The sequence below is a fragment of the Paramormyrops kingsleyae genome, chromosome 7, assembly GCF_048594095.1.
Source record: "Paramormyrops kingsleyae isolate MSU_618 chromosome 7, PKINGS_0.4, whole genome shotgun sequence".
Lineage (NCBI taxonomy): Eukaryota > Metazoa > Chordata > Actinopteri > Osteoglossiformes > Mormyridae > Paramormyrops > Paramormyrops kingsleyae.
Genome location: NC_132803.1, coordinates 20,263,137 through 20,290,726, shown reverse-complemented (window position 1 = coordinate 20,290,726; position 27,590 = coordinate 20,263,137). Strand labels below are relative to the sequence as shown.

At 36.6% G+C, this 27,590-nt stretch overlaps 1 protein-coding gene across 13 annotated transcripts in view; it reads left to right on the top strand.

Annotated features, from left to right (window-relative positions):
* The first annotated feature begins 1,583 nt into the window (after positions 1 to 1,583).
* The window catches only part of LOC111847076 (probable global transcription activator SNF2L2), a 35,982-nt gene continuing 9,975 nt past the window's right edge, over positions 1,584 to 27,590 (top strand). For 3 of the 13 annotated variants that reach the window (XR_011992391.1, XM_072714477.1, XM_072714476.1), the window contains exons 1-6: positions 1,602 to 2,801; positions 3,664 to 3,870; positions 4,169 to 7,524; positions 7,791 to 7,988; positions 21,879 to 22,099; positions 25,755 to 25,786. Coding sequence is in view for 2 of the 13 variants with exons in the window: in XM_072714477.1 (XP_072570578.1) it covers positions 21,946 to 22,099; positions 25,755 to 25,786 (186 nt within the window). In the remaining 11 variants the exon portion in view is untranslated. Of the gene's footprint in view, positions 2,802 to 3,663; positions 3,871 to 4,168; positions 7,525 to 7,790; positions 7,989 to 21,878; positions 22,100 to 25,488; positions 25,725 to 25,754; positions 25,787 to 27,590 lie in introns of those variants that run through there. The other 10 variants (XR_011992398.1, XR_011992392.1, XR_011992395.1 and 7 more) reach the window with 10 other exon arrangements.

Here is a 27,590-nt window from a genome sequence, read left to right as displayed (position 1 = left end):
GTGTAACCAACCAATGTCATTATCACGACACAAAAGACAAAGGACCCAAGGGCAAAACAAACAGGAGCAGGGAAACAAAAGGAAGCACAAGGGATCAGAATGGGAAGACGAGCACTGGGGAGGCTGCAGGCAGGAGGACTTATGTAAATGAGCAAACGGGGGATGATGAGAAAAACAGGGACTTATTTACAAAGACTAATGAGGGGCAACAATACTCACAGTAAATACTGACTGAAACGTTTTTTTTTTTCTAATCCCACTGATTTGGAGTGATATGAATATGACTGCAACAAATGTGAAATATGCCAAACTTCATATTTCAGTTCAAAGTGTGATATTTGGGCCTAAGTAATAGTGTTAATCCAAAACCTGGAAATAGACGAATGGAGTGAATTCTGAAGTCAAACTAAGAGTGAATGCATAAAATGACAAGTAAAGAAAACTGATTATTTTTTTCAGTCAGCAGAATCATTAACAGCAGTTCAGACGTTTGGTTGCATTTTGTTTTCAATACCAGTAATAAGCAAATGTACATAGTATGATTTTGATTTTTATACCGTGTTATAAACCATGGTGAAAACAGTATATTGCTGCAACCCTACCTACAAAAGGTATGATTTACATGGAGGGTGAAAAAGAAATGCTGTATACATTACTTAATGCCAGAAATATATATGTACAAAATAATATTACACATAATCTGCCAGGAATTCAGTTAGCATAGACCATAGGGGAAGCATCAATGGTCAGGGGGAAATGCCAAAAACCAGATACTCATGCACAGCAGAAAAGGGTCTTTTTGCATAATTTCTGTGCAAGCATACTTTATAGCATACAGAAAATCCGCTCATGCATGCTCATTCAGGCCCTGTTCCATTTCTCCTCATATTAATTTTACACTTCATTCTGAAGCGGCACTCAATATGAATGGTAACACTCTTTGTTGTAGGGCCACTTCTGTTAATAAAACAGAGTAGGAGAGAATGGAGAGTCTACACTCATACAAACACAGATCTAGTATCTATATCTTTGTGGGGACTCTGCATTCATTTCTGTGGGCATAACCCTAATCACAACTATGACAACCTTAACCTCTACTCAGCCCTAACCTGAATCATAACTAGATAAACAAAAATACTTTGGGCATTTTTTTTTCTTTTTCTTTTTTTTAATCGCATTCACATATTTTTTTAATATAATTAACTTTCCCTGGAAAAATGTCCCAACAAGGTCAAAATAATTTTTATCACATATGAACCCCATAATGTAATATACGCAGCCTCCACCCCCTGAAAAATGGTCCCCACATTGAATTGTTTTCTTTGTGTACATTTTTCATTTGTGTACCAAAGAAAAACAAGAAAGAGCTTTATGAGATTAAAAATAATACAGTGCGAGTTTAAATGACATGTAATGTCTAAATTAAAAAATTTCTATTCGAGGACAAAGACTAGTGTAACTCTAGTGTCACAATACTACACTAAGATTCTTATTATGGTAACAATCCGGAATCTCTTTTTGGCAGTTCAACTAATTTCGGATCCGCCCTCCATTACAGTAGGCGGCGCTATACCATAAATCATTTTCATACGATTTAGTAAAACAACCGCCGAAATAGAAGACGAGGACAGTTAAGGTGGCGAAAAGAAATGTAGGCTGAATGAATAACAAAATGCGCACATGTCGTTCTAAGTAGGTTACTTCACCACTGAAACAAGAATATCGCGAACAGCCGTTCTTTGCACTAAAGTGAAATAGGTAGCTTTTCTTGTTCCTGTACTATAATCATGTAGTACTATTTGCTAGATATATAACCTACATGATACCTTAAACTACCTAGTCAGCAGTATGTGGTTTTATTGTTTTTATTTCATTACTTAACCTGCTGTTGGTTACTCGAGTTCGTGCGTTTTTACTACATTGTTTTACAGGTCTTGTTTTTTTCGGATTAGCCACTGCTACGTTACATTGCCGAATCCATGATATTCGGTTATGTCGGCAGTGAGATTTAGCTGTATCCTTTGATCAATTAACAATATAAAAACATCCCGTTCTTTTTAGGTCACGCTAATTATCATACTACAGACAATCATAAACTGTATGTCGTGGGACCTTTTGGATTTCATTTATCCTCTCGGCTCGAAATGACAGCAGTGTCATTGTTAGCGTCGAGGTCATACGTCTCATTATTTATAAAAATAAAATCACTTTATGTAATGATTAATCAGTATTGTAAAAATGCGTGAATATGCAGTCTTTGAAGGGTTTTTTGATACATATTGAGCGAACATTTATTAGCACATTATAAGCTACTATAAATATAAATATATAAATATATCTAATCATCGGAAATATAAAACTGTTTGAAGGAGAACAGTGTTTACTTCCCTTCTCTCTCGACTTATTCTATATTATTTTATTTTAACATTATTATGCATTTTTATGTACTGCGCAGAAGAGAAACCACTTTGGATGTAATATAGCAAAGAAGAAGAGGAAACTGAAAGAAATAACACTGAGATGGGAGTTTTTGGCCCATGAAACCTCCTGGCAGCCAAAATCCAGCCAGTGGAATGAAATTGCAGCAAAACTGGGAGCAAAGTAGAGTAGTATCAGAGCAGAAAAGGGGGTTCAGTGGAAATGTATCCACATGAAGTGTCTGTTTCTGGAGGAGGTTAAAGTGAAGAGGTCATCTTCCCAGCTCAGCTCATAATCAAGCATCCTCACTGCCTTGTAGCAGAAGTGGATGTCACTGTCGAATCTACCTCCTTTGCTTTCTGTTAATTTTCCTAAAAATGGTGGTAAGTATGTGAACATGAATTTGAATTTTAACATGGTCACAAGCCTGTTAAAAACTAACACAGATGCAGTGTAAACAAAATAATACATCTAAAGAATAAAACCAGAAAACAAGGGCACTTAGAAGAACAAATATCTCTAAAGAAATACGATGCAGTTGATGAACTTAGTAGTTTATTAATATGCATTGTTTGATACCCATCTACAAAGGCAAAATAAGGACACATACATTTAGAAATATATATTATTGCTATTAAAATTCCAAAAATATATTCATATGATCTTTCTACCAGACACAATTCCAAGTTAAGAAGAAAATACAATATATGTCTTGAATGAAAAAAAAAATTAAATTCAGTATGTTTTTCAGTATCTCAGGAGCAGGTCCAAATCTCCTCATTTTGAAGGAAATTGGGATAATTCTGTATAACTTCCACAGGGAGCTTCCTACCACTATATTTCTACTACTAACATACATTCAGTGGCCACTCGCCTGTGTAGTTCCAGGTAGAGTCCCCTTTTTTCCAGAACCACTCCAAGCTGTGCATTCAGATAATACTTTTGTACTGCTATTGCTATAAAGAAACATAATTCTCAAATAAGAAAGCAAATAATGATAACTATTAGTTAAAATTATGCTAAATATATCTAGAATTAAATAATTAGTTTATACTAAAATTGAATATGTCTATAATTTGACCATTCTAGCACCTAAAATGGATATAAATCCTACAAAGACAATTAGCCTCAAAGTCTGGCTCCAAGTTTGTTTATCGTTCTAATGTAGAGGCGATTTACAATAATAATGTTCTGGCTTTTGATAAGACTTTCAAAAAACCATGCAGGAATTTTGTGGCCTTACAGGTATTTGCCTACCATATTGGCAGAAAGCCGATGCCTGGAGTAAAATCGCAGCCTGGTTTGGGGACGACGGAGCCACAATGGGAGGCAATGTCAGGAGGAAGTGGCTCTGCACGAAACGTTCATGGAGAAGGTCATGAGCTCAGCCTAACTCTGACTCAGAAATGATAGACTCAGTTCTGACTCAGCCTCTTAGGCATTCTGCTAATGGTGAGTATTCAAATAAGACATATTGTTATTGGAATATTGATTGAGCTCAAAATATTAATATTTTATGTAGAGGTGCACCAATCCGATATTCAGATCGGTATCGGCACTGATTCAGACCTATTAGGCAGATCAGGTATCGACCAACTGATCCACTTTCAATTCTTACTTATTTGTTTTTGACAGTCTGTGAAAAGATAGCTCTTATGTCTTGTTAAATCACACGATAGCCCTTTCCCATTTTAGTTGTGTTTTTGCGGAATTCAAGCTAACGCTGCCACTCAGGTTTTTTGCCACTCAGTGGGTGTGATCGCAGTGACTTTGGCGTGCTGTGACATCATGCGCATACCCTTTGCAGCAGCTGGGGTGGAAGAACATCAGATAAGAGGGTGACTATGAAGCATTTTACGCTTTTAACAGCAACTAGTAGCACAGCAATTTGCAATCTTTATAAAAACAAAGCTTTGAGAGGTGGAAGTAGCATTTAGTGGGAAATCACACTAAACAGACTGCATGCATTTGTGTGAGACAACACGAGTAACATGAAAAAAGCAGTGGATGATTTGGGAGTCGCTTGGGCTGTTTTGTGCTCTCGCTACAGCTTGTGATATATGAAGGGCTGCGATCACAACAATGTACAAGTGACACTGTTACCTGTGGGAGAAAAATTGTGGAGCATTTTAAACATTTGCCACTTGCGTATCCTTGCTTAGAAGATATTCTAATTGAAATGCCTCAAAAACGCTTAAAATAAGTTGTACAAATGAAGTGGAACAGTATGTTATGTGTTTCTAGTAGCCTAATTAAAGATTTTTTGGAATACATTTTTTTTATTTGTATTTACATTTTTTTTGTATTTAATATTGAAAATATGTCAAATAGGCCAGCATGGTGGTGCAGTGGTTAGTGCTGCTGCCTTACAGCAAGAAAGTCCTGGGTTCGATCCCGGGGTTGGGCATATGTTCTTTCTGTATGGAGTTCGCATGGGGGCTCCAGTTTTGTTCCACGGTCCAAAAGCGGGCAGGTTGATTGGGAAGTCTAAATTGGCCCTCTATTTGTGTGTGTGTGTGCCCTGCGGAGTGTTGCCGACTGCCCAGGGTTGGTTCCCGCCTGTGCCCATTGTTCCCCAGATAGGCTCTGGTCCCCCCCTGCGACCCCAGTTGGGATTAAGCAGTTACAGTGATGGAATATATAAATATTTATTATTATGTATTTATTATATTAAAATATTAAAGTAAAAAGAGCTTTTGTATTGGTATCGGAATCTGATCGGCCCATCCCTGATTTTATGACTATTAGGCCTACTTGTATTGTGACCCTGTTTTGGTTGGATGGATGGATGGATGGATGAATGGATGGATGGGCATACTGTTATTTTGTGTTGTGACAAAAAGAAATGCATGTCAGCTGTGTCATGAAATTACTAATGTCATGGTGATACTTTCTCTATCTTATTAAATTGTAGCTATTGTTTTATCCTGTACAGTCCATCCTGCTACAACATGTGACATCACACCGCAAGTCTATTCTAACATGATTGATATATTAGTACCCAAGTTCAATATGACATGGAACATTTGTATTTGCGTGATTTTCAGTCAGAGGGAAGAGCAGTACGTGAACTACAACGAGAAACACTTTGATACAGAAACTCCAACGCGAAGTTCAAGAATGGCCCAGTCCAAAACAACAAAAAAAAACAGATGACTAACTAGGTGCATAAAACGTACATACCCTAAAACAATAGAAATTACAAATAAAAGGCAAACACTGCCCCTAACTCCCTAACTAGCCAAAACAGCCCAAACACATATAAACAGGAACCAAAAAGGCAGCCACTACCCTTTGTGTATACAGAATTACCCAGGGACAAACATAAAATACACCAGTTATAAGATAACACAACTAAGGTAAATCACAATCCAACAAGGGTAGTCAGTCCAAGTAAAAAGTCAATCCCAAGATCAAAATTTAATACAAATATGGGGCTGAAAGTGGGGAATTAAGACAGGAGTTGGCTGTAAATTCCAGATACGTGACCCTCATATCTGGCAAAGTGAGTATTGGACACAGTGATAACATTTCTTCTAGGAGTTCTGCTCTTCATCAGCACGGTGCAGTGGGAACACCTCTGGAACCTGGGTTCAGGTCTCTGCCAGGGTTCCACATGTGTGTAGTTTGCACCATTCAACCTCTTGCCATACCCCACTAAGGAAAGTGGCAGCGTCATCTTGGCGCGCTCTGTTCTTCATGATCTCGCTGTGCATTGCCTGAAGCGGCGGGGTGGCGATGGCTGTGTGCTGGGTAGATACTCATACACTTACAATCATACTTATTTACTTATTGACACTGTTTTGTATTACAGGTGCAGTAGTGGTTAGGTCATGTCAATCCTGGAACTTTGCTGTGCTAGTTATTATCTGAAATATGCATTAGATATTGCCTATTAAATCTAAGATTTATTATAGACTTTCTGAAATACAGACATGGCGTTTTGCAAGATCTCACAAAAGTGCATCTCAACCTATCCCCCCATGTCTCTTATGGGGTTCTGTGAAAAACGTACCGAACAGTGATTTCAAAACCGATTTTTCTGTATCGTTACGCCCCTAATATAGTATTTAATATAATATCTGGAATAATATGCAGATTTCATTTATTGCTTCTGTCCAACAGCAGTAGAGTCAGTGTATTATAGTATCAGTGAGTTTTTGCATGAGAATGTCATGAACATGAAACTGCTTCTTCATGTGGCAAGTTAACTAAAAAAATTAATAATGACCTTATCTGAAGCATTAACTAAAATATTATCATTAGTACTACTTTAAAGTAGTTGTATGAGTATGAATATTACTCAACATTCATCAATGTATTTTCTTAAAGTGATAATTTGTTTTATATTTAGGATTCTTGTCAATATTACAATTATGAGCTACATTTTGGCTGATGAGTAAAAATAATTTATTTCACTGTAGCATGGTGTTTATTTTGTTTCTTAAAAACAGTTATCACCTGTGCTTGCTTTGTCTTGTATGTAGTATGTTTGACGCCATAAACATTTTGCACATAGTAATAGGTTAGAATCATTGTTAAATGGTGCCGCATCGTTTATAAAATGGTGCCGCATCGTTTATAAACGTGTGGGCACACAACACTCGTTATTGGCACAGGTATGCACTCCAGGTGCACTGATGGTTTTTTATTTTATTTAATTTATATATGTTTTTATCATAGAGTACATCTGGTCCCTTCCTGTAATCATACTGTTTCATGTAACACCACAAGAAAAGCAATATATTAAGTAAAGAACAAACCGTATCTTTAAAAAACCTTTCGAGTTCATTATCTGGATTAAATACTGTAATACTGTAACTGAAAGGACATTTGGATGGCTGAAAATGCATTTCAGATATTAAGTCATGTAAATATTACAATGCAGCCCGCAGAAGGTCACGGTATTCTTTGTGGTATGTTGTATGTTGCGTGACATTACCATGCGTGATGGATGTCTGTCGGACATAAATGAGGACACATTATAGGACTTCAGAAGGCGTGATGCTGAACTGCATGTGCCGATGCCAACAAAGGAGAGTACGCTGGCAGCAGCGCGGGCAAGGAGGGGTCAGCTGGCAGAGGAGCTGAATCGTCTGTAGCCTGGTAAGGAATCTAAATCGTGAGATGTAGGAAAACAACAGCCCTATTGTCTTTTATTTGAACATTCTAAAACACCCTTAAAAACTGGAGGTTTTATGAACAAAGATTGTACTGTACCTTTATTTATATTTTGTGATCTCAGACCCAAAATTAAAATCAAACATACAAGCATAATTAAGTCCCCCTTCCCACCTGCTGCTCTTGTTCAGCAGCGAGCTTCTGTTGTCTCCGTCTTCTGACATCATTATATCTCTTTCGGCAATACGCAGATGATCAGCTGATGCCAGAAAACGAGGACACACTCGTTGCTACCTCATCCCACGCCTGCTTCAGATGGAACAGTGGCGCTCCCGTAGATGCGTATGAGCACGTCCGTTTACTCGGGAAGAAGGTGATCTGGCTCGCCGGGAAAACGTGCAAATTGTAATAGCAGTCCGCTGTAGATTTTGCGTCGCTGCTTTTTAAAGGTGAGGTGACACGCCTTCCTGGTTGGTTCATTGCATGTTACGCCCAAAACACGCCTCTGAATAAAGAGAGTTTGCTGGTGCGAAGTCTGTTTTTTCCGTGCCGCATATGCCTATAAATGTTAGTTGCACTTTGCGCTTGTCTTATATGTCTTGTAATACAAAAGGTTAAATTTGGAAAGTTTTCAGTTTCTTAGCTTGAAGAGAAAGGGATGACAGACCAGCAGGTTGCAGTTATCTTGATGTTTATCCTGGGTGCTGGAAACATTTCTGATTGTTTTCCAGCAGACTCTGCTGCCGCAGCTAAGGCTCTTGCACATTTCCTAACCAAAAGTAAGCCATGCCTCATTTTAGTTTCATGCAGCAAAATACATAGCTATGAAGCATATTGGCAGGAGGTAGACAAGCTATTATCTGTCTATTTTAGGGCTGGACAATAATTCGATATCAATATATATCGCGATATACTTTTTTTCGATAACGGTGATACGATTTTTAAACACATTTCCGATATTTCGATATACATTTGAATATTATATATATTCACCGGCTTTTAAAAATGTATCACAAGTGCTAAACAGCGCGTATTCAAATCGCATTCGCATGTTAATTTGCTGAACAACGCAGCTGTGAAACGTGATCCAGGTAAAACTTTTTTAGACAGCATAAATAATATTGAAGCATTTGTTTTCAAGCAGACTGTTAAAAGCAAAAGCAACAAAGCATTTTAGACTTTGTAAAGAAACCATAGTAACCACGTGTATGATACTTTTCAGAGCTGCGTCAGAGGGAAATGACTCGTTAATTTAATTTTGACACTGGTTAGCTTTTTGTGAAAACGAACTACAGTACACCCCGCAGGTTTTTTGTGATTTTGTGAGCGATCTTTGTGTTTTCAATGTTGGAGAATATAATTAAAGGTTTGTATCAAGAAACGACGGTGGTTTTTATTGTATACTGGTAAATCTCTGCTGTTAGTTGGTGGTATGCCTTTTGTTAGCCAACATGTATGTCGGGGCCGGCTCTACGCTGGGGCAACGCCCCCTTAAGCAAACGTCCTGCCCCCTTAAATCAAACTTTTAGAAGTTGAGGAAGAAAATAATAATTACCCACAAACTGAATATGGACAAGATTTACTACAGTAGCTGAAAAATCCACTGAAAAAGGCACAAACGAGATGATAAATTTCACTTCTTGTTCGCTCTTTCCCTCCGCGTTCTGTTTGTGCGCGGGCTCACGCAGCACTCGGCAGATCCCCCACTCACCCTCCCCCCAGCTAAACATCCAATCACTGCTAGTATGCAAATGAGCCAGTTTCTCAGTAGGCAGGGCAAAGCGAAATGAGCTGCGTGATTGCGGAAGGTTTGGAGGAAACCGCAATCTCTCTCGTCAAAATCATAGTGACTAGTGAGATCATGGTTCGAATTATTTTTGTCTATTTGGGGGGGTCTTGATCGGGGGGTACTGTACCCCCCAGTACCCCCCGATCAAGACCCCCCCCAAATAGACAAAAATAGCAGTTTGGGGGGGGGGGGTATTAACATTTTTCTTGTTGTTTTTTTTTTTTTTTAAGAAAGAACCTCACCTTGTAGGAAAATTTTATGTAAAACGATTTTAGACACCCCTAGTGTGGATCGTACCATTTGAACCACCTTGGCGCTAGAAGCAGCTTAGCCAGTCGGTTACGTCATTCATTCTCATTGAGCGACTTGTTCATTGTGATTTCAAGATTCTTTATTCGTCACATACATAGTTATAACAAGTACAACATGTAGTGAAATGAACCCTGACCGATCCTATTTTTCAGTTTTATATTTCAAGACTCGGTGAATTGATTTTTTCATAACTTAGCCTACCCTTTTTAGTTTTGTTAATATCGGCAATAGTGAAAAGTGTTTTGTTGGGTTCAAATATGTTTGATATAGGCTATCCAATTAAGGTAAATGTCTTGTTTTTAATCTGATGAGGAATATTTTATTTTATTTTTTGTTTTACTTTTCAGTTTTCCCCCTGAGGGATTGCCACCTTATGTGGTCAGGGGGTTTGCCTGCCTCAGTGACCCTAAGAGCTACACCAGCAGAAGCTTAGCCTTCAGGTGGGACACCCAAGTTGGACAGGTCTTAGGGTAGAGGCCTGACAAAGTGCAATCCAATTACATGACAAAAACAGTTATCCAGAGCACCACCCCACCCCTTTCCCGCCTTTGTCGCCACCATGTGCCCCCTTCACATTTCTGTCTGCCCCCTCATATATGCATGTCTAGAACCGGCCCCGATGTATGTACATATTTATAGCATGCCGATCGCGTCAAACAAATCGCGGCAATGCCAAAAACCCGTGCATGTACATTCTCAGTTATTAACGCACATAAATACATTTCAAGCACATGCTAATATATTGCTGCCATATTGGTTTTCGGTTATCTCGATCATCGGTTATCTCAACGCTTTTTGGCAACCCCCTAGGCCGGCGACATAACCGGGTTCGACTGTATATGAATCATCAGCCTGTTCTAGTTTAAATGGAAATATATTATTGTTAATAAGCTGAGTCTGAGAGTTTTATTTATTTGATAGTTTATTTCACATTTCTTGTTTGTAAAGGCTAAATACAAATAAAAAGTGAACCTTTTTTTTTTGTACTGTTTTTATTTAAAAAAAAAATTATATAATTTTAATAGGAGGAGCCTGGAGGTATTATAGACTTTGCAAATTCAGTTTGCAGACAACCATTGTGCGTGTCCTTGGCAGTTTTTTCCTGAGGCTTTTTAATATTGTCCATATCGATATCGGAATTATATCGTATCGACCAAAATTAAAAAATATATCGTGATATAAATTTTTGCCATATCGTCCAGGCCTAGTCTATTTTTAAGAATTTGCACCAGTTGCTCTTCTTCAATCTTGACTGTGGATTCATGGCATTGTCTCAATCATCCTCAGAGGCTTCATGTATTTGATAATTCGCATGGCTCTGCAGATTTTCATTCTGTTTTTGTTGTCTTTTTCATACTGTTGTTTTGGTATGTTTTTCATATCATATCTTGGTGAAGAATAAAGTCCTTTGCCCTCAGTATCTTGGAGTAATTCTGATGCTCCGTAACATTACTAGCAACATCTGGGCTGATCGACTTGTCTTTTGGATACCTTGTTTTATCGTGTATTATTGTTAGGGTCATGCATTCCTCTCCTGCTGGGCTTTGTTAAAGATACCAAATGTGGAACTTCTGTCTTACCCCCACCCCCCACCCCAATGCATCATGGGTGCCTTAGTCAAAATCAGTGATGGTAGAGAATACTTTTGTGTTTAGCGCCTTACCTGCTCTTTCCCCCTGTGTTACTTTGGCTTCCAAGAGCTTCCAAGATCTATGATCACGTGGAAATATTTATAAACCCCAACAGGCCTTAGTGGTTCTGTGAAGTGCATCTGTAAGTGGGTCACTGGTGTTCATGTTGCAGCTTCACCTTCACTCCAGGGGGCATTTTTGTCTAGATTTTTAAGCATCACTGGGGAATATCTCTGATCCTGGGCCATGACAAGATAATTGTAATTTGTGCTGACACTGCCCACCTTTGGCACCCTGAGTCGTGTTGTTTAATCTCCATATGTCTTCTTATCCTATACTTGCGTTGGTAGCCACTTTGAGTCTCCTGAGTGTGACTTTCTTAAGCCATGTGTTCCTTGGTTACTTCAGATTGATGCAGTAGACATTGCCTTAGCTGGTTCACTCTCCACAGCTGCCTATTACAATCCTTTTCGGTTGACTTACTTGGTCACCCTCTTTCTGGTGGCTTGCCACTTTTACAACTGCAATCTCCTCTCTGTTTTAAGTGATCTATCTCCTTCTGACCAGGATCAGACAGAAGTCAGAGACAAGTAGAAAAGGTATATCTACAATCAGCATAAAAGTCGACTCAGTCCCACAAGTCTTCTCATTCTGCATTGCATTCTGTACTGTACTTTGCATTCTGGAAAAAGCTGGATTTGTTCCCTAAAAGGTTCAGGTCACTTAGGGGACATTTTCCACAAACTTGGTTCCTTCTTATTGAATCTTTTGATCACTTAATATGCACTTTTGCGAATTACTTCAGTAGGTACACTTTTCACTGAGCTCATTGGCTATAAGCCATGGATCAAACTGGTTTTTGTAGCCATGCCAACAACAGAAAGTGATTTCCTTTGCTCAGATAATGCTTTTGCTTTTCAGTTCTACAAAATATAACATTTGACAGAGGGATAAACGATGATGAAGAGAGAATGATGTCTCAGGAATATCTGGATCTGTTATGGATTAGCTTTTTATGTATAAGCTTTTGTGTATAATTTTATATATTTAGGATGTTACAGTAATATCCTTGTCAGGTCAGTAAAATGTTGCATTTCTGCTCCGGGGAAGGCTTATCTGCCAAAATGATGTTAGTGCACACATTTTATTCACATTTTTGTGAAATCTGTGATATAGGATTCTTCAACACCTCCATGCATAAAGTAACCTTCTGCATTAAATTGGCTTGATAGTAACTGGCATGTTCTTTGGCTTAACACAGTTAAGTATGGAGAAGCCATCATTCAACACTGTAATTCACACTAGACACACACTTTTCTTTGTTGTTTAGAAGTGGGTTGTAAAAGTAAGTGGAAAAATTTGTGGCACATATAAAATATGCACCATATCAGTCCACTGTTTTGCAGTATATCGCATTACAGACCACCCATTGACTGCCTTCATGGAAGGTATTTTATAGATTCTAAAATGTGTGCACTGGTGTGGATGCAGTTTTTAAAAATATCCTAAAATATCGGCAAATGAAAACCTTTTAAAATCGGCTAGCATTTGGGGTGCAGTCTTGGCATATTCTGTAGCTTCTGTATTTGGGAAAAAAATAGTAATCAAACGAGCTTGATGGGCCGAACGGCCTCCTCTCGTTTGTAAATTTCTTATGTTCTTACGTTCACCATTAGGCTGGCTGAAGCACAAAAAAAATAAAAAATACGATTACGAATTTTGTTACAGTCCTGGAATATATTTAAAGCACTGTATAAATGTATTCTTTGTCTATGCCAGGGGTGGCCAGTCTTATCCACAAAGGGCTGCTGTGTATGCGGGTTTTCGCTGCAGCTTCCTAATTATATTACTAATTAGAGGACTGATTGACTGAAGAGTCCTCACACCTGGGTTTGAACAGCTGATCTAAAGGTTACCCCAAAAACCTGCATACACACCGGCCCTTTGTGGATAACATTGGCCACCGCTGGTCTATGCAGACAAGCCAAGGTTAAAAGTGGTCTGAACTGTGTGATGTGCATTTAAATAAATAGAGTACAGGAAAGACAACAGCAGAATCCCAACATTAATTATTGTTCCATTGAAAAAGCATGAATGATCTTTTTCATGAAGTGAAAATAAAGGATTTAAAAAAAAACCCATTTAATGATCGATGCATATTTAATATATCACTGTCTTGATGCAAACAGATGCATAAGGTTTTATATATTTTGCAGTTATAGTCATAAAGATACATCATGGGATTTATAGCGCTATTAATTAATTGTTCTGCCAAGCAAACAGAAAATGTTTCATAACCAAACACATACCTTTATGACAATAAAATCACATCCTTAAGTGAAAGAGTAATTGTGCTACTATTGTAACCTGGCAGTAACTATAGCTGTTTTTCTGCAAATATTTTAAAGTAAGGAGCTGTATGTGCTGCCCATAAAGAATAAATGCAGAATGTTTACATTAACCCATTTTAAACATGACTAAAGGAATGTTTCAAAAACAACATAGTTGTTCTTTTAAAAACAACATAAAGGGTCTTTCTCATTATAATCCAAGGAGAAAATATTTATCCAGTGCACAAGCCTTACCTTGGCTGCTGGGGACTTAGTCAAAAAAGTATCAGATGGAAATGTTTAACGTTTGACAGATGCAGAACAATTTGATGGTGCAACAATGCAAACTGTTTTTAAGGTTTTTCAGCACTTGAAAAGAAACATATTGCCAACAAAATGAGCTACACATTGCATATTAAAAGCCCTGCTTGTCAGGTCTTGAGTGAGTTTATCCACATACCCTGACATGTAATGGCTTGCTAACTCAGTCAAGCATAAAGTTATCTAAATAATGAGTGGAAAAATATATTAGGGATCTCAGTATTTTTTTTCTTATCTTCTGTCCTTTAAAGAGCCACGTCTTTGCCAGCAAAAGTGCGTGAAATTTCTTAGAGCCCAGGCTGTTTATAGCATTTACTTTAAAAAGGGTGTTTAATGTTTGATGTGTGGGCCATGAAAACTGACATCAGTGGTATTATGGAGAAATTTCTTTGACACTGACCACCTGTGCTATGTAGGACAGTTGTGGGCAAGTTCAGAATTTTAACTACTTGTGTGTTTTCCCTGCTTAGGGTAATTTTAAAGAAAATAACTTATTTAACAAACTCATCATAATAGATAGAAATTTATGTTAGAAGCACAAACTAATGATTGGCCATTCTACTTCCATGTTTTTACTGGTGTTCTATCTTACACTAAACATGTATGGTTTGCCGGTAAGATTATTTTTACAATAAAGCGATTCTGTCAGCTTTAACAGTTCACAGATGTTCACTACATTGTGGTGGGCACGTTTTCAACTGACTTCATGCTGTCGAAGGGGAAAGTATTTAGTGTGACAAGTTCGAACCATCTGAGAATAATGATCTTTTCTTCTACAAAGGAGTGTTAGGAACACATTATACAGGCTTCAGTGCAATATTAAAATGGATGAAACCATTTTGTTTGTTAGCTATATTAATATATGGCGCAAATCTACTCACAAACTGTGTTAAATTGATTCAAGGGATATATACATAAAACAAAAAATGAAGGAAGTCCAAAGAACTCCCTGTCACCCATTTCCTTTAGTCGTGTGAAGTACATGACCTCTTAGGAACCCACCATACCTTGAAAGAAGACCTGTCCTACCATTACACGGCAAGCTCTCATGGCAAGTTAAAACTTCGCTTGTAAACCAGCATGTTCACAAGCAGAAATGCCGGGTATGCAGAAACCAGATGTTCTTGGGGATGTATGGAATCAAACACTCAGGTTATTTATTAATTCATTTTTACTAAGTGCCTTTTAAATGTATGCAGTAATGAATATACACTGATTTATTTGTGGCATTTACAGATTACGACAGGATAATAGTATAATATTACCCAGCTTGTGTTTATTAGCTGATTTTAATCGATATTATATTCACAAGCTATTTCCTTGCTAATCAGCCAGGCTAGACCACTGTGAGAAAATAAACACCACGCCAGATGCCGTATGCAAATACAAGGTGTGCTAAATATAAAGCAAGCAGACACTTTGTTGCTTTAGAATACACCTGCAAAAAACAAATCTAATGATTTTGCTCCACCCCTCAATGTCAGCATTGTCACTGTGCAAACACATTGAGTGTCGGGGGGGGGGGGGGGGGGGGGAACTGGGGGAGGTGACATGGTAGTTTAAAGTGACTGTTATATCTGCATTGGTGACAAATAATTCAATTAATTAACTTGTAGTGTAAAAGAACGCATTTTAGAAATTTATATGTAATTCATGTAACAGATACTTTTGACAGTTAAAAAAAGAAAGCAATCATAGAGACGTGGAGTGTTCTTATCATCTCCTATTCATAGGAATAATAATAATAATAAGTATTATTATTATTATTATTATTAGTATTTGCACACTAAACCATAATAAGATATTTATGATATTTGTGTTATACCATCTGTTGTAAAACAATTAACCCAGACATAATTCCTTTAATATTAAAAGGTTTTAAAAACAACAAAACAGCTGTAGCCTCAATTGCAGTAGACACAAGTGTCAACATTTGATTCAATAAGAATGCTCTCATGTTCCAGTAGTCATATGACAATAATGGTTAAAGATCACATCTTTTTCTTAAAGTCCCCCCAAAGAGAACCTGATACCAAATGCTGATTGATTACTATTTTAATAATATAGTTCTCGTATAGCCTGCCTGGTTTGGCATAAATTTATTCATGAATTTGTGTAAAAAACCTGTTACTATTGTAGTGCATGAAAAGGCAAGGTTTATGTATGTGTTTTAGAATTTTTACTATGAAGAGTTAAAAAAGAGTACATAATGATCTCCAAATACGTGTCCTAGACACTTTCTTAGTAATTCAAATCCAAATGCAAAAACACAAACCTTTGTATCAGGTAAATAAAGTGTTCCGATAACCGAGAATGCAAATGTCACTGAGCCCGTTTAGTTTTGCCTTTCCAGAACTCTGGCACTCTCCAATAATACACTATGTAAACTGGGTTTTGTTTGCAGCATTTTTCATGCCGTGTATGTGATATGTTACGGCCCTTAGTAAACATCGCATCTCACATCATCGTGCCGTCAGTCATGTTCCATAATGGGCAGGAGCAAAGGCAGGAGGATCCTAAGGTAGAATTTCACTATCATCCTGTCAGGACTTGAACTGCACACATAAACAAATTTTAAAAAAATGGATGACCATGTTCAGCTGGCATTGATATCTCATTATAAAAAAGTAACCAAACTGAGATTGCATTAACGAATTATGTTTAAAATATGCATTAATCATCCGAATCAGACTCAGAATACTTTTATTATCCTGGAGGAAATTGCTTAAAGAGGTGTTAACTTACAAAAATTAATTATATTTTTCCAAAGATGAAGACGTCAGGATGGAGAGTCAGCTGATGGTCCCTATTTGCTGTAGAGTGTGTCACCTGTTCCTAATTGTGGTTTTCAGTTTGTATATGTGTGTTTTCCTTTGTATTCTCAGTAACCCCAGACCTGAGCCCCTTCATCCCAGACCCATGGCTCAGTGGAACAATAAAGCTGTCGTTTGCCCCCCCCCCCCCATCAAAATGGCAATGTTTTGTTTGATGCAAGAAGACATGTTCGTGTTTTTCTTGTGTTGGAGACGTGCCATCTTCCCTTTCAGAGCTCTAACACAAACAAAGCTTTCTGTGTCACATGACACAACGGCTTTCCTACAATTGTGTGTTTTTATGTATTTGTATGTGTGTGTGTGTATGTGTGTATATAGCTACTAAAAACAATTATGTTTAAAGGTATCTTCAGTATGAGGGTATTTGCTCAAAAATAAACACTATTTAACTTTGCATCTATTATATAATTATATAAGTTACATCTATATTATATGTACTGTAGATGTCTTGCTTGTCACTGTTTTGTGTTATATGTATATATACATACATGGCATATATGTACAGCTATACAGTTAATCTGTTAATTAACGATTCATTCATCAACTAACCTGGGTCTTGGAACTTTACTTATTCTATTACAAAGACTTGATTTATCAGTGTATAAATCACTATAGTAAATACATTATTGTGTAATTTTGATTAAATAATTTTATTCAGATATAGAAATGCCAAAATTGATGATTAATTTAAAATATTTTTTATATGTATAAAGCTTTTGACCATTTTAGTCTTTGTTACTTACGACAGGAGCATGTTTTCTGAGTCAATTATTCAATTAACCCATCATGCGTTGGGCTGTGATAAAAATGCTGGACAGGTTCAGGTCCCTGTTATTTTTGACTATCAGGACTGACCTATAGGACGAGATCAAAGTGATTTTTAATGATCTTGAATGATTTCAGTTTAATTGGAAACAGCCTCAGTGACGCTTGGTGTAACACTGGTTAGTTAGGTTGATGCTGGTTGAGGGAAAAGACATCATCATCTAGGAGTAACTGTGAAATGAAGAACATACCCCATAATGTTCATTTCAGGTTACACCAGATGAGCTCGTTGACTCCAAATGCCAGTTTTAAACTCTGCACTTTGATAAAGTAGAGTGTTGAGAGAGGAATAGTATGCTTGGGTTGCAGAACATAAACCCCTTTTGACATTACAATAAATTATTACAATTGCTTTTTTGTGAGTTAAGACACAGACAGTGGTCCACTGAGAAGTGGAAAACAGTCAGATGACTCATCCTCAACAAGTGGACAAGTACATGTGCAGTACATACCAAAGAAGATCGAGTGTTTCTTTCCCCTCTCTGTTGCGTATTGGCAGCTCTATTGTGGCGTGGGGTGGAATTTACTGGCAGGTTTTAGGTCCACTTAAGAGACATAGATTTTGGGATGTTAGTCTGTCCAAATATGCACAAAGTTTTTATCTAATATTTTAAATATATATATGAGATCATTTACCTACAACTACAGGAAAAAGGCCTACATATCGAAATCATGTTGATATATAGAATGAAGTGATTTTGAAAAATTCATTGAGCTCTTCTTTTAAATGCTTTCCGTGTTGTGTGTTGGCAGCACTTTTGTGGCGTGGGGTGGAATTTACTGGCAGATTTTTATATAAAAATTCATATATGTCTGCGATGGGTTGGCAGCCCATCCTGGGTCGTTCCTTGCTTTGTGCCCCTAGCTGCCTCCGGGATAGGCTCTGGACCGCCCACGACCCTGAAAAGGACAAGTTTCAGAAAGGGGGTAGATGGAATTAATGTATGTCATGATTCATATTTATTAGCATCCAATTGTAAATTCACAAATTCTGAATTTAATAGAAATGTCATAGTTATGCTCCATTCCCCATTCAGGGAGTAATTTCTTTGTCAGGGTGTGCACATCACTGCCTCCCATAATGCATCACTTCTTTGCCATCGAGATGCGTGTCTTTCAGGATCACAGTATAGCAGCCAAAGAAAGACCAGGCGCTTGCAGAAGCATTTCTGACTAATCATTTTCATAAATACTATTTCGGATTCGTCTGGGTAGCACCTGATTACCCTGCTTTATTTCTTCGAAGTATCTATGAGAAGGAATTATGATTGTGATATGTGCTACGGAAATTTTGTAAAAATGTTTTTTCACGCATTTGAATCTGTGTAGTCAATTATTTTGATGATTTCTGTTTTTATTCACTGACAACTTCTTAACAGGAAATTATCCTTGTAATTTTTATAAGTTGTTAGTCCTTGCTGCCCCCTTTTGGTTATATTTAATATTACCCATTTCAGAAATGGAAGGACATCTTTTTCTTTTTAAATAAATTTAAGTTTAATTATAATTTATAGTGTAAATAAACCCCTTTTGCTATCTAATCAATCATATTTTGACTCTAGAGTTAAAGAAATTTTGCATTTTTAAATCCATGAATATAACACAGAATACTATTTTACAATTAAAATGAGTACATATCTAAGTTGAATTTAACTTTAAGAAGCTCATTGATGCAGTTAAGATGTATTTTTAATCTTGTGGTTAAGGGGTTAGCACCATCTTCAGAACTATTGCCCCTGGCGTTGTGTGTGGAAGTTGCATGTTCTCTTCGTGCTGGCATCGGTTTCCTCAGTTCACTCTGGTCTCCTCCTGTGGTCCACAAATGTGGGGTGATTTTGTGTGTCTAAATCGACCAGAGTGTGTATGTGTGCTCTGCGATTGACTGCCACTCTGACCTGAGTGTTTCCTGCTTTATGCCACAGACTTCCTGGGTCAGGCTCCAGGTCACCATGATCCTGTGTTGGATCCAATAGATAATTAATTATCAATTATAAACTAATTGCATGTACTGTATTATTTTGAGGATGTTCAATCTGACAATTGTTGTTATTCTCAGAATTAGAAGAATTCTGATATCTGCATAAAATGTCTGATGTAGCTGATTTTAAATGCAATGGAGATTTCATGTTAAGTAAATATCCGCAATTTGCTGGACAGGCAGTTAATTACCACAGTCGCCTTTGGGAAAGCCATGATTTCATTAGCTGTTTGCTTGTGAAAAATATAGCTACTGACATGAAAAACAGTGCAGCATTTTTTATGTGTCTGCTGCATTTGTTAAATTAGTGGTTGTCAGTTATTCAGAAAGTGTTCTGGTGTATGCATACATAAACAAAATGTATATATGAAGTAATTTATTCCCAAATAGAGTCAACAGATAAAGCCTTCCTTTGTTTCTTTGTTGCATTGATTTTTGAATGCTGTGACCTGAATAATTAATGCTGTGCTAAAAATGCTCGTGGTGGCTTGAGACATGTAAAAATGAACGTGAACATCTCTGCAATAACTGCAAATTTTAATATGAATATTTTATTGTACCTCATGAAAGTGATATGAGATGGAAGATCTTAATAGCTGACAAAAAGAATGGTTACATCGATCATTGTCACTGTCAACAACATACGTCCATGTTAATACTATTTCCATGTGCTTTTCTAAATGCTGTGAATCAAAACACAACACAGCATGCCATTTTAGCCTTATGAAAATGAATGTATTGTGTCCTGGGTTGTAGTACTGTACTGGGAGAGAGTTATTTTGGCTCCTGGCATTGTTAAATACTCTTAAGTATGTATAGTGCCTTTAAATAGAAGCACTATGTAAACATGATTTGTACGGTTAGTGATGCACCATAAAAGACTCTGTGTGAGTATGCAAACTGTGCAACTTGAGTAAAATATGCTATAAGCCAATAAATCATAATAATTCAACAGATCGTAGTATAGGTTTAGTTGTCTATGCTATTAAAATATGCCAATTTAACTGTTTTGTCTGTTGCTGCATACAAATTCAGGGTGATGGAATTCAGTAACCTAGGTCATCCACTGAGTCAAAGGGCAGCCCTTTATTCTACACTTTATATGTGAGGAACACAGTCAAGCTTATCCTTGGATTTTGAGTAGTGAATCAGTATAGCACTGCCACAGCAGATATAAAGAGAATTCTCATTTGTTACCCTGGGTGAAATCCACTACTAATTTACCGTTGTCATGGCAACAAACATCAGAGGAATTACTGTGGATCACAGGTCTATGCAGTATGGAAATCAATGTGAATGGCCACATGTTCATATTTCACTGAAGGAAACACATGTGGTTATTTATAGAATTTTGTACATGTTTGTGAAATACAAGTAAAATAAGGTTTTCAGCCACTTAATATAGCATGCATATACATAATAGAAATAGAAATAAAAGATGAATTGAAAAGAGGAGGAACTGGGTACTTTAAGATAAAATCGATTCTAGTCCATGAAGGGCTTTCTTTCACGGATATTATGAAATGTTGTGAAAAATGCTGAACTGACCTTTAAAACCACTCATACTCACAATAGACAAATAAAATGGTGCTAAATTACATTAAAGACTAACAAATGACATTACCAAGAATAATAATTTGCTATTATTTTATGTTAACTCCTGTACCTGGATGCTGTTTTCATGCTTCAGTTCAAGGTTGATTTCACAACATGAAAAAAACATGGTTATCTTTAAGTCATGGTAAAAATGCATTAAATCTTTTCAAAGGTAGGGAACACAATATTCTCTCTCTCCCTCCCTCTCCCTCTCTCTCTCTCTATATATATATATATATATATATGTTTTTTTTCCTCTCTCTCTCTCTCTCGCTCTCTCTCTCTCTCTATATATATATATATATATGTTTTTTCCCCCCCCCCCTCTCTCTATATATATATATATTTTTTTTTTTCCTTCCCTCTTCACAATGTTTCTTTAATTAGCTTTCGAACCTGTTTAATCTTTTCTGAGATGAATTTTAAAAACATTATTCAAATTCACATTAATAATTCTCTCTTTAAAAATTGTTTCATTAATGTTAATGCTCCTTAGGGGGACTTGTTTCAGTTGAAAAGGGGAAAAAGAAACATCAAGGATAATTTTCTTAATTTGGTCTATATATTCACATACATTTAATATTTTATTAATAACAATTACAAGTCATTTAGGATTGTGTTTGGAGAAATGAAAGATGAGTCTCAAAGATGTAACACATGTCAATGGACCAGATAAATCCACTGCATGTGTGACTTTAAAATGCATTACTTGGTTCTTTTCAGGTAATGGATAGCAACTGGTAGCACTGAGAGACCAAGAACGCGAAGTATGAGGTGCATTTGTTGAAGAATGAGCTGCCGTACTGGATTATTGAAAACAAAATGGAGTCTGAATGTTGTTTTGGAGACAAAGAGGAGGAGGAGACAAAGGGCTGTAGATACAACTGTGGCTGCCACCCCTGGTGATTCTGGAGCTTCCAACACAGAAGAAATTCTGGTTACAGGTACATCATGTCTTAGTAGCCTATATGTGGATGAGAAAAGTCTGTACACAGAACCTTGATGACTGCTATGTAGGTAGCTAGACAAATGCATGTTGAAATATGTAATATAAGTATAGCACGTTTATTTGCTGATTTAAGACTACCCACAATATAATACTACTTTTACATAATACATTTCTAGCGGCATCAGAATATCTCACAGAAATAACTGAGAGCATATTTTTCATGCTGAAGCGATCATTGTGAAAGCGGGGTAATAACCTGCCGCTTTATACCAGTATGTGTACCATCTCTTTACTTTCAGCAAGCTTTGCTTATATAGAGTACACATTTGTATATTTGTAATGATTGCAGTAATGTTTAGTTTTGAATTTGTTTACCAAAAAATTGACAAGCAAATAACTTGACATGGAGGTGTGTCAAAGAATTCTACCCAAAATTATGTATGATTGTCCATCTTGCAACTGCTTACTCTAGTCAGGGTTATGATGCCAGTCAATCATAGGGCACACACATGAAAAATTACATTCTACAGGCATCAGATAGCTTAAGTATATTTTTTGGATTCAACATCACGGATAGAACTTGTAAACTCTATATAACCAAATTGGAATTGGGGTTCAAACCCCTTACCTTAAAGTTATGAGGTAGTATTGCTACTCATCGAGCCACTTCCTCTATACGTGTATGTGACTGTTTGTAAATTGTTCAATTCTTTTTTTCTTCCTTCTTGTGCCAAAGAAATGTGAAAATGGCTTATCAAAATACGGAAAATATTATATTATCCTCTCTTTGGCTTTTCTAGTTAAAGGTCAGTATTATGTAAAAACTGACTGAATTTTCACTATCTCTGTCCTATGTGGTTGCTTTGTCATTGACTTAGTAAGTCAAAGACAAAAGCCTTCACACAGATCTCCAATATCACTTGATCTTTGCTTGGAAAAGAAACATGAATATATGTACTTAGTTGTTCATAAAACAATAATTAATGAGGTGAGTTTATCATCCAGGTAAATCAACTGTCTTATAACATGACCTTACATAGGGTATGCAGTTTACTTTGAGCCTTCTGCTAGCGATATCCATAGTGCTAGCATAGCAGCATATGCTCTCCCTCATAGATTTCTAATGTATCACCCTGAACCCATTTTATCCATTGTGTGTACAATCAACTACTCATGCCCACGTATACACAATGTACAGTGTGAAAAATTATTTTACGGTAGCTAGTTCATAGCTGGGATTAGAACGATAATTCTGTTCAGGGCCTTAGCAATATTTGTTACCATATTATGCTAGACTGTTTTTTTCCAAGAAAAAAAGTTTTGCCTTAGTGGTAAACACAATGTATACTCTATAAGATTAAGTTTGGGAGTATGTGGAGTCTATATAATGAGATTAGTGTCAAAAATGACAGAATTTGCTTTTAATTTGAATTGTTATTTTGTGTGTTTTTATATTATTTAAAATTTTATATTCATATCCGAAACAATATAATTTGAATTTCAATACCTGTATTCACTTTTTTTATATATTAGATGCAAATTTAAGCCTTTAATTTATTCAGTTCTTTGAAGGCATACAAATTCAGAGCTTGATTGCTTTTGAAAATGTATGTATGTATGTATGGAAACAACCGAAGAAATGAAAGATGAATTTATGCTGCACTCTGAATTGTTTGCATGCTAAATGCTAAATGGTTTCGGTATATTTGGCAGTTTGTTTATGGCATGTGAATTCGGTCTGGTCTTGTTGTTTTTGAGTCATAGGTTTTAGACTTATCTTGATCGTTGGACATAATGTGCATGTTTGAGATGTGGAATTTAGACCCCAGGCTCCTCATGTAGCTTAATCATGCCTACACTTACGTACGAGGGCTAGCTAAATCACATTATCGTGTGTAAGGCATGCACAATACCAGCAGTAACACAAGGAAGATATGGGGAAAGTGCAACCAAGGCTTGGAAACTGACAATGGATTAAATGATGCCATGGATTCTAAAGAGCATTGAAGCACACATTTAAGCCACCAGCATTGTAATATGATGTAAAATTACACCTTATTGGCTTCTTTAAGAATAGTGCTTGAGAATGGTTCAGAAATAAGCCTACATTGTTTATGTTCAAAGTATATTTACCGTGTACCACATACATAATGTATTCTGTTTCCAAAACCAGTCAAACATTTCCAGAAGGCACAAGAAGACATATATAAGACATGTATAACATAACAAGTGTCTAATGATACATTTCAGCTCCAGCATATAAGTATACAATTTAGAACTTGAAATAATATCATTAAGATCTAAAAGTAAAAATGTTAATGTGTTGTTGCTCAAATACTTTACTTTTGTTCTCAATTATTTTCTACAATAATACTGCCCACAATATATAAATACATAATAAAATAATGTTAAGGTACGTAAAATAAGGTGTGCCCATTTACACTGTTAATGTGGAAATGCATAATATCCAAACACATTTTATTGTATAATAACAGACCTGTTATTGTAACTTGCATATGTATCTACTGCATTTTTGCCAAGAAACCAAATGTCTATTGGCTTAGGTTATGCTTTCTAGGCAACTATTTTCTTTGTCCAAAAGTGCCATTTGCTATAATTTTTCATGCACGTGACATATTGCTACTTTGTGCATAAAAATAGCTACACTTACCTCGGCACTAGCTTCTGGGGATTTATGTATGTGAAGTTTTGCAAATCTGCAAAGAGCTGTGCAAAAATGACTGCAGTTTAGACACAACAATTTCTTCTCAAAATCTTCACAAATCTTTTTTTAAAAGTGTGACATAAATTTTTTTCCTGACTGAATTTCGCACTTCTACATAGCTATGCTATGATTGCACCCACAATTTCATTAAAATTTTTTAGGACGGAGCTGGTCTGTTAAAGTATCTCATGGAGATATTTACAGTCAGTTGCTCAAAGTGAATTTTGACTTTGAGGCTAATTTTGTACCTCCTACAGGTGTGAATTTTGTGTCTTAATAGAATTGTAATTGAAAATATAGCCTATTTAATTCTTAGTAAAAATGACTACTCACACACAGTTTGATGAGATATTTGCTTTTTTCACCCAATTATAACTCAACAACTGCAGCATGATTGTAAGCATAGACTTCATCAACCATTACATCATTATTTGTTGCTGTGCTTGACAAATTGCCTGTGCAGTGATTGGATTTTAAGATGGGGCAGTGCTGAAGTGTGCATTAAAGCAGGCATCTCTGTTTCGCCAAATGAAACTGCATGTAAAACGAAATAATACTAATAATAAAGAAAAATAGATCCGACCGCTTAAACACGTGGAAAAAGAAAAAAAAAACTGGTAAGTGGTTGTCAATATTATAAGAAGCCTTGGGAGAAAGATTTCAGGCCTTGCACAGAGAAGAATGAAATTGCAGAGCTGGAGCGGATAATTCATTCAGTATTAAATTTTCAAACAGAAAAGATAAAATTACTTGTATCTGAAAACATAGCATTCCCCCAGCTCTCTGTTTGACTGATCAGCTGATGAAGAGACTAGCTGCACGCAGCTTTGCTGGGTTGTTAATTTTATCCCCACTAACTGTGATTTCTGATAGCCGGCCTACTGATTGCAGTCAGGTAAATATCCTTCTTTATTTTTATCCACAGGATTTAGAGAGGCTACATCACAGACACAACATGTAAGTGTGCAACAGATCAAATATATTCTCAGTAAAGGCAGCCTTGTACTTGTGGCGATTATACAGAAATGGAACATAACAAAATGCATGCAGCAGTTCTTTTTTTATTTTATAGATAATGCTTTATCCTCTGGAATTCAGCCAAAATAACTGCAGCTCTCTGAGGAGACGCTTGAAGCGTTTTAAACTTACCGCAGTCAACCAATTATTAACAGATTTTCCTGTCCCTGTCGTCTTTGCCGTATTCGCTCGTCTCCGGTATTTACGTTTGCTGTGGAATATTCTGCATTCACTCGGAGAATGATGGAGATTTTGCTGTTGATTATTAGGCCTGCTCCCACAAGATCCCTGAGGATATGTATTTGTTGTTTGCCGGATTCAAGCATCGGCTGGCTGTTGAAGCTTTTGAGTTAAATCTCCCTGCTCAGGGTTTTTTTTTTTTCTCCTTCCTTTCGCTGCAGCCGGGTGGACTGGTCATATTAGGTGCAGTTCTCTTAGAACACATCTCTCTGCCTAGTGTATTGTTAATGCTAGCCTCACAAAATGTCTTTGTGCTATTTCATTGCTCTGCAATGGAAATGCACTAGCTGCGTTTACCGTGGTGCTGCAGTGTGGAAGATGAAAAATCTAGGAGAGTAAGCTCGTTCTGTCTGCAGAAGGGAGATAGGAAGGGCTGCTGGTGCCTCTCCTCTCTGCGTGAACAAAAGAAATAAGATTGAGAAGAAATGCCAGGCTGATTAATTTCATCTTTTTGCATAGTTCAGGAATATTTGACATATTTAATTCTGCAGGCATGACGGACTCTGAGAGTACTTTATACTTTGGAAATACAAGCCTCTTGAAGTCAAGGGTCTTTTTGTACTATTTGCATTTTCATATTTATAGTGCACTGCATCATATACTGGTTATTATAATAGACATATATATGCATGGATATATAAGACGTTTGCTTATTGCTGTGAGATTTTTTGCGGAAAGAATGTTCTATAATGCAGTAACTTTAGAGAGATAGTGAGATTACTAAACACTCTTGAAGAATGTGGTGAAGTAAATCGTGTTTCATATAATCAGAATCTACAGTGTCATTGTCGTTTGTTACAGGAATGCAGCGAGTCGCCTTCACATTGTGGTTATACTGTAATTCAGCATGTCAGTATGTTCAGCCATTAGTTGTGAATGCTTCTTGTCTTTTCCTAGTATTTTATAGTTTTCTATTGAAATAATAATGAAATTCAGCGGGTGGTTGCAATCAAATATTTTATGCTTTCTAAAAATGAAGTCTGTCCTTCATTATTCGCTACATACTGAGGTATGCCAGATCAAGCAAAATGCAGATGTGGCAGCGGTTTATGTTATGTATATATCTGCAAAACAACGCAGCCTTCTGCAGATTATCTCCGGAAATGGAGTATGTGTTTAATTGTGTGGCGACTCAACTAATTAGACTGGTCATTCATCGTAACGCATACAAAACGACAGTCATATATTATCCACAAAATATAACAGTAAAATACTACAGTCTTTGTAGGCACAACAATTTATCAGTGTTCTGTCTATATCATCATACCTAGCATTTCCTTTTTTGTATCCAATCAAACTTTTAAATTCTGTGAGTATAATTATATTCCATCCATCTTCTAACTGCTTGTCCAGAGTGGCAAGGTTATATTAATTTTACCCTAAATTTATGTAGTATTAGTATGTAATACTGTTAACAATTATACTACTAGTATGTGGACTGTTACTTTTTAATGTAATATTCTTAAAAAAAAGTGACGAATAGACTTACCAGTAAATTAATCAG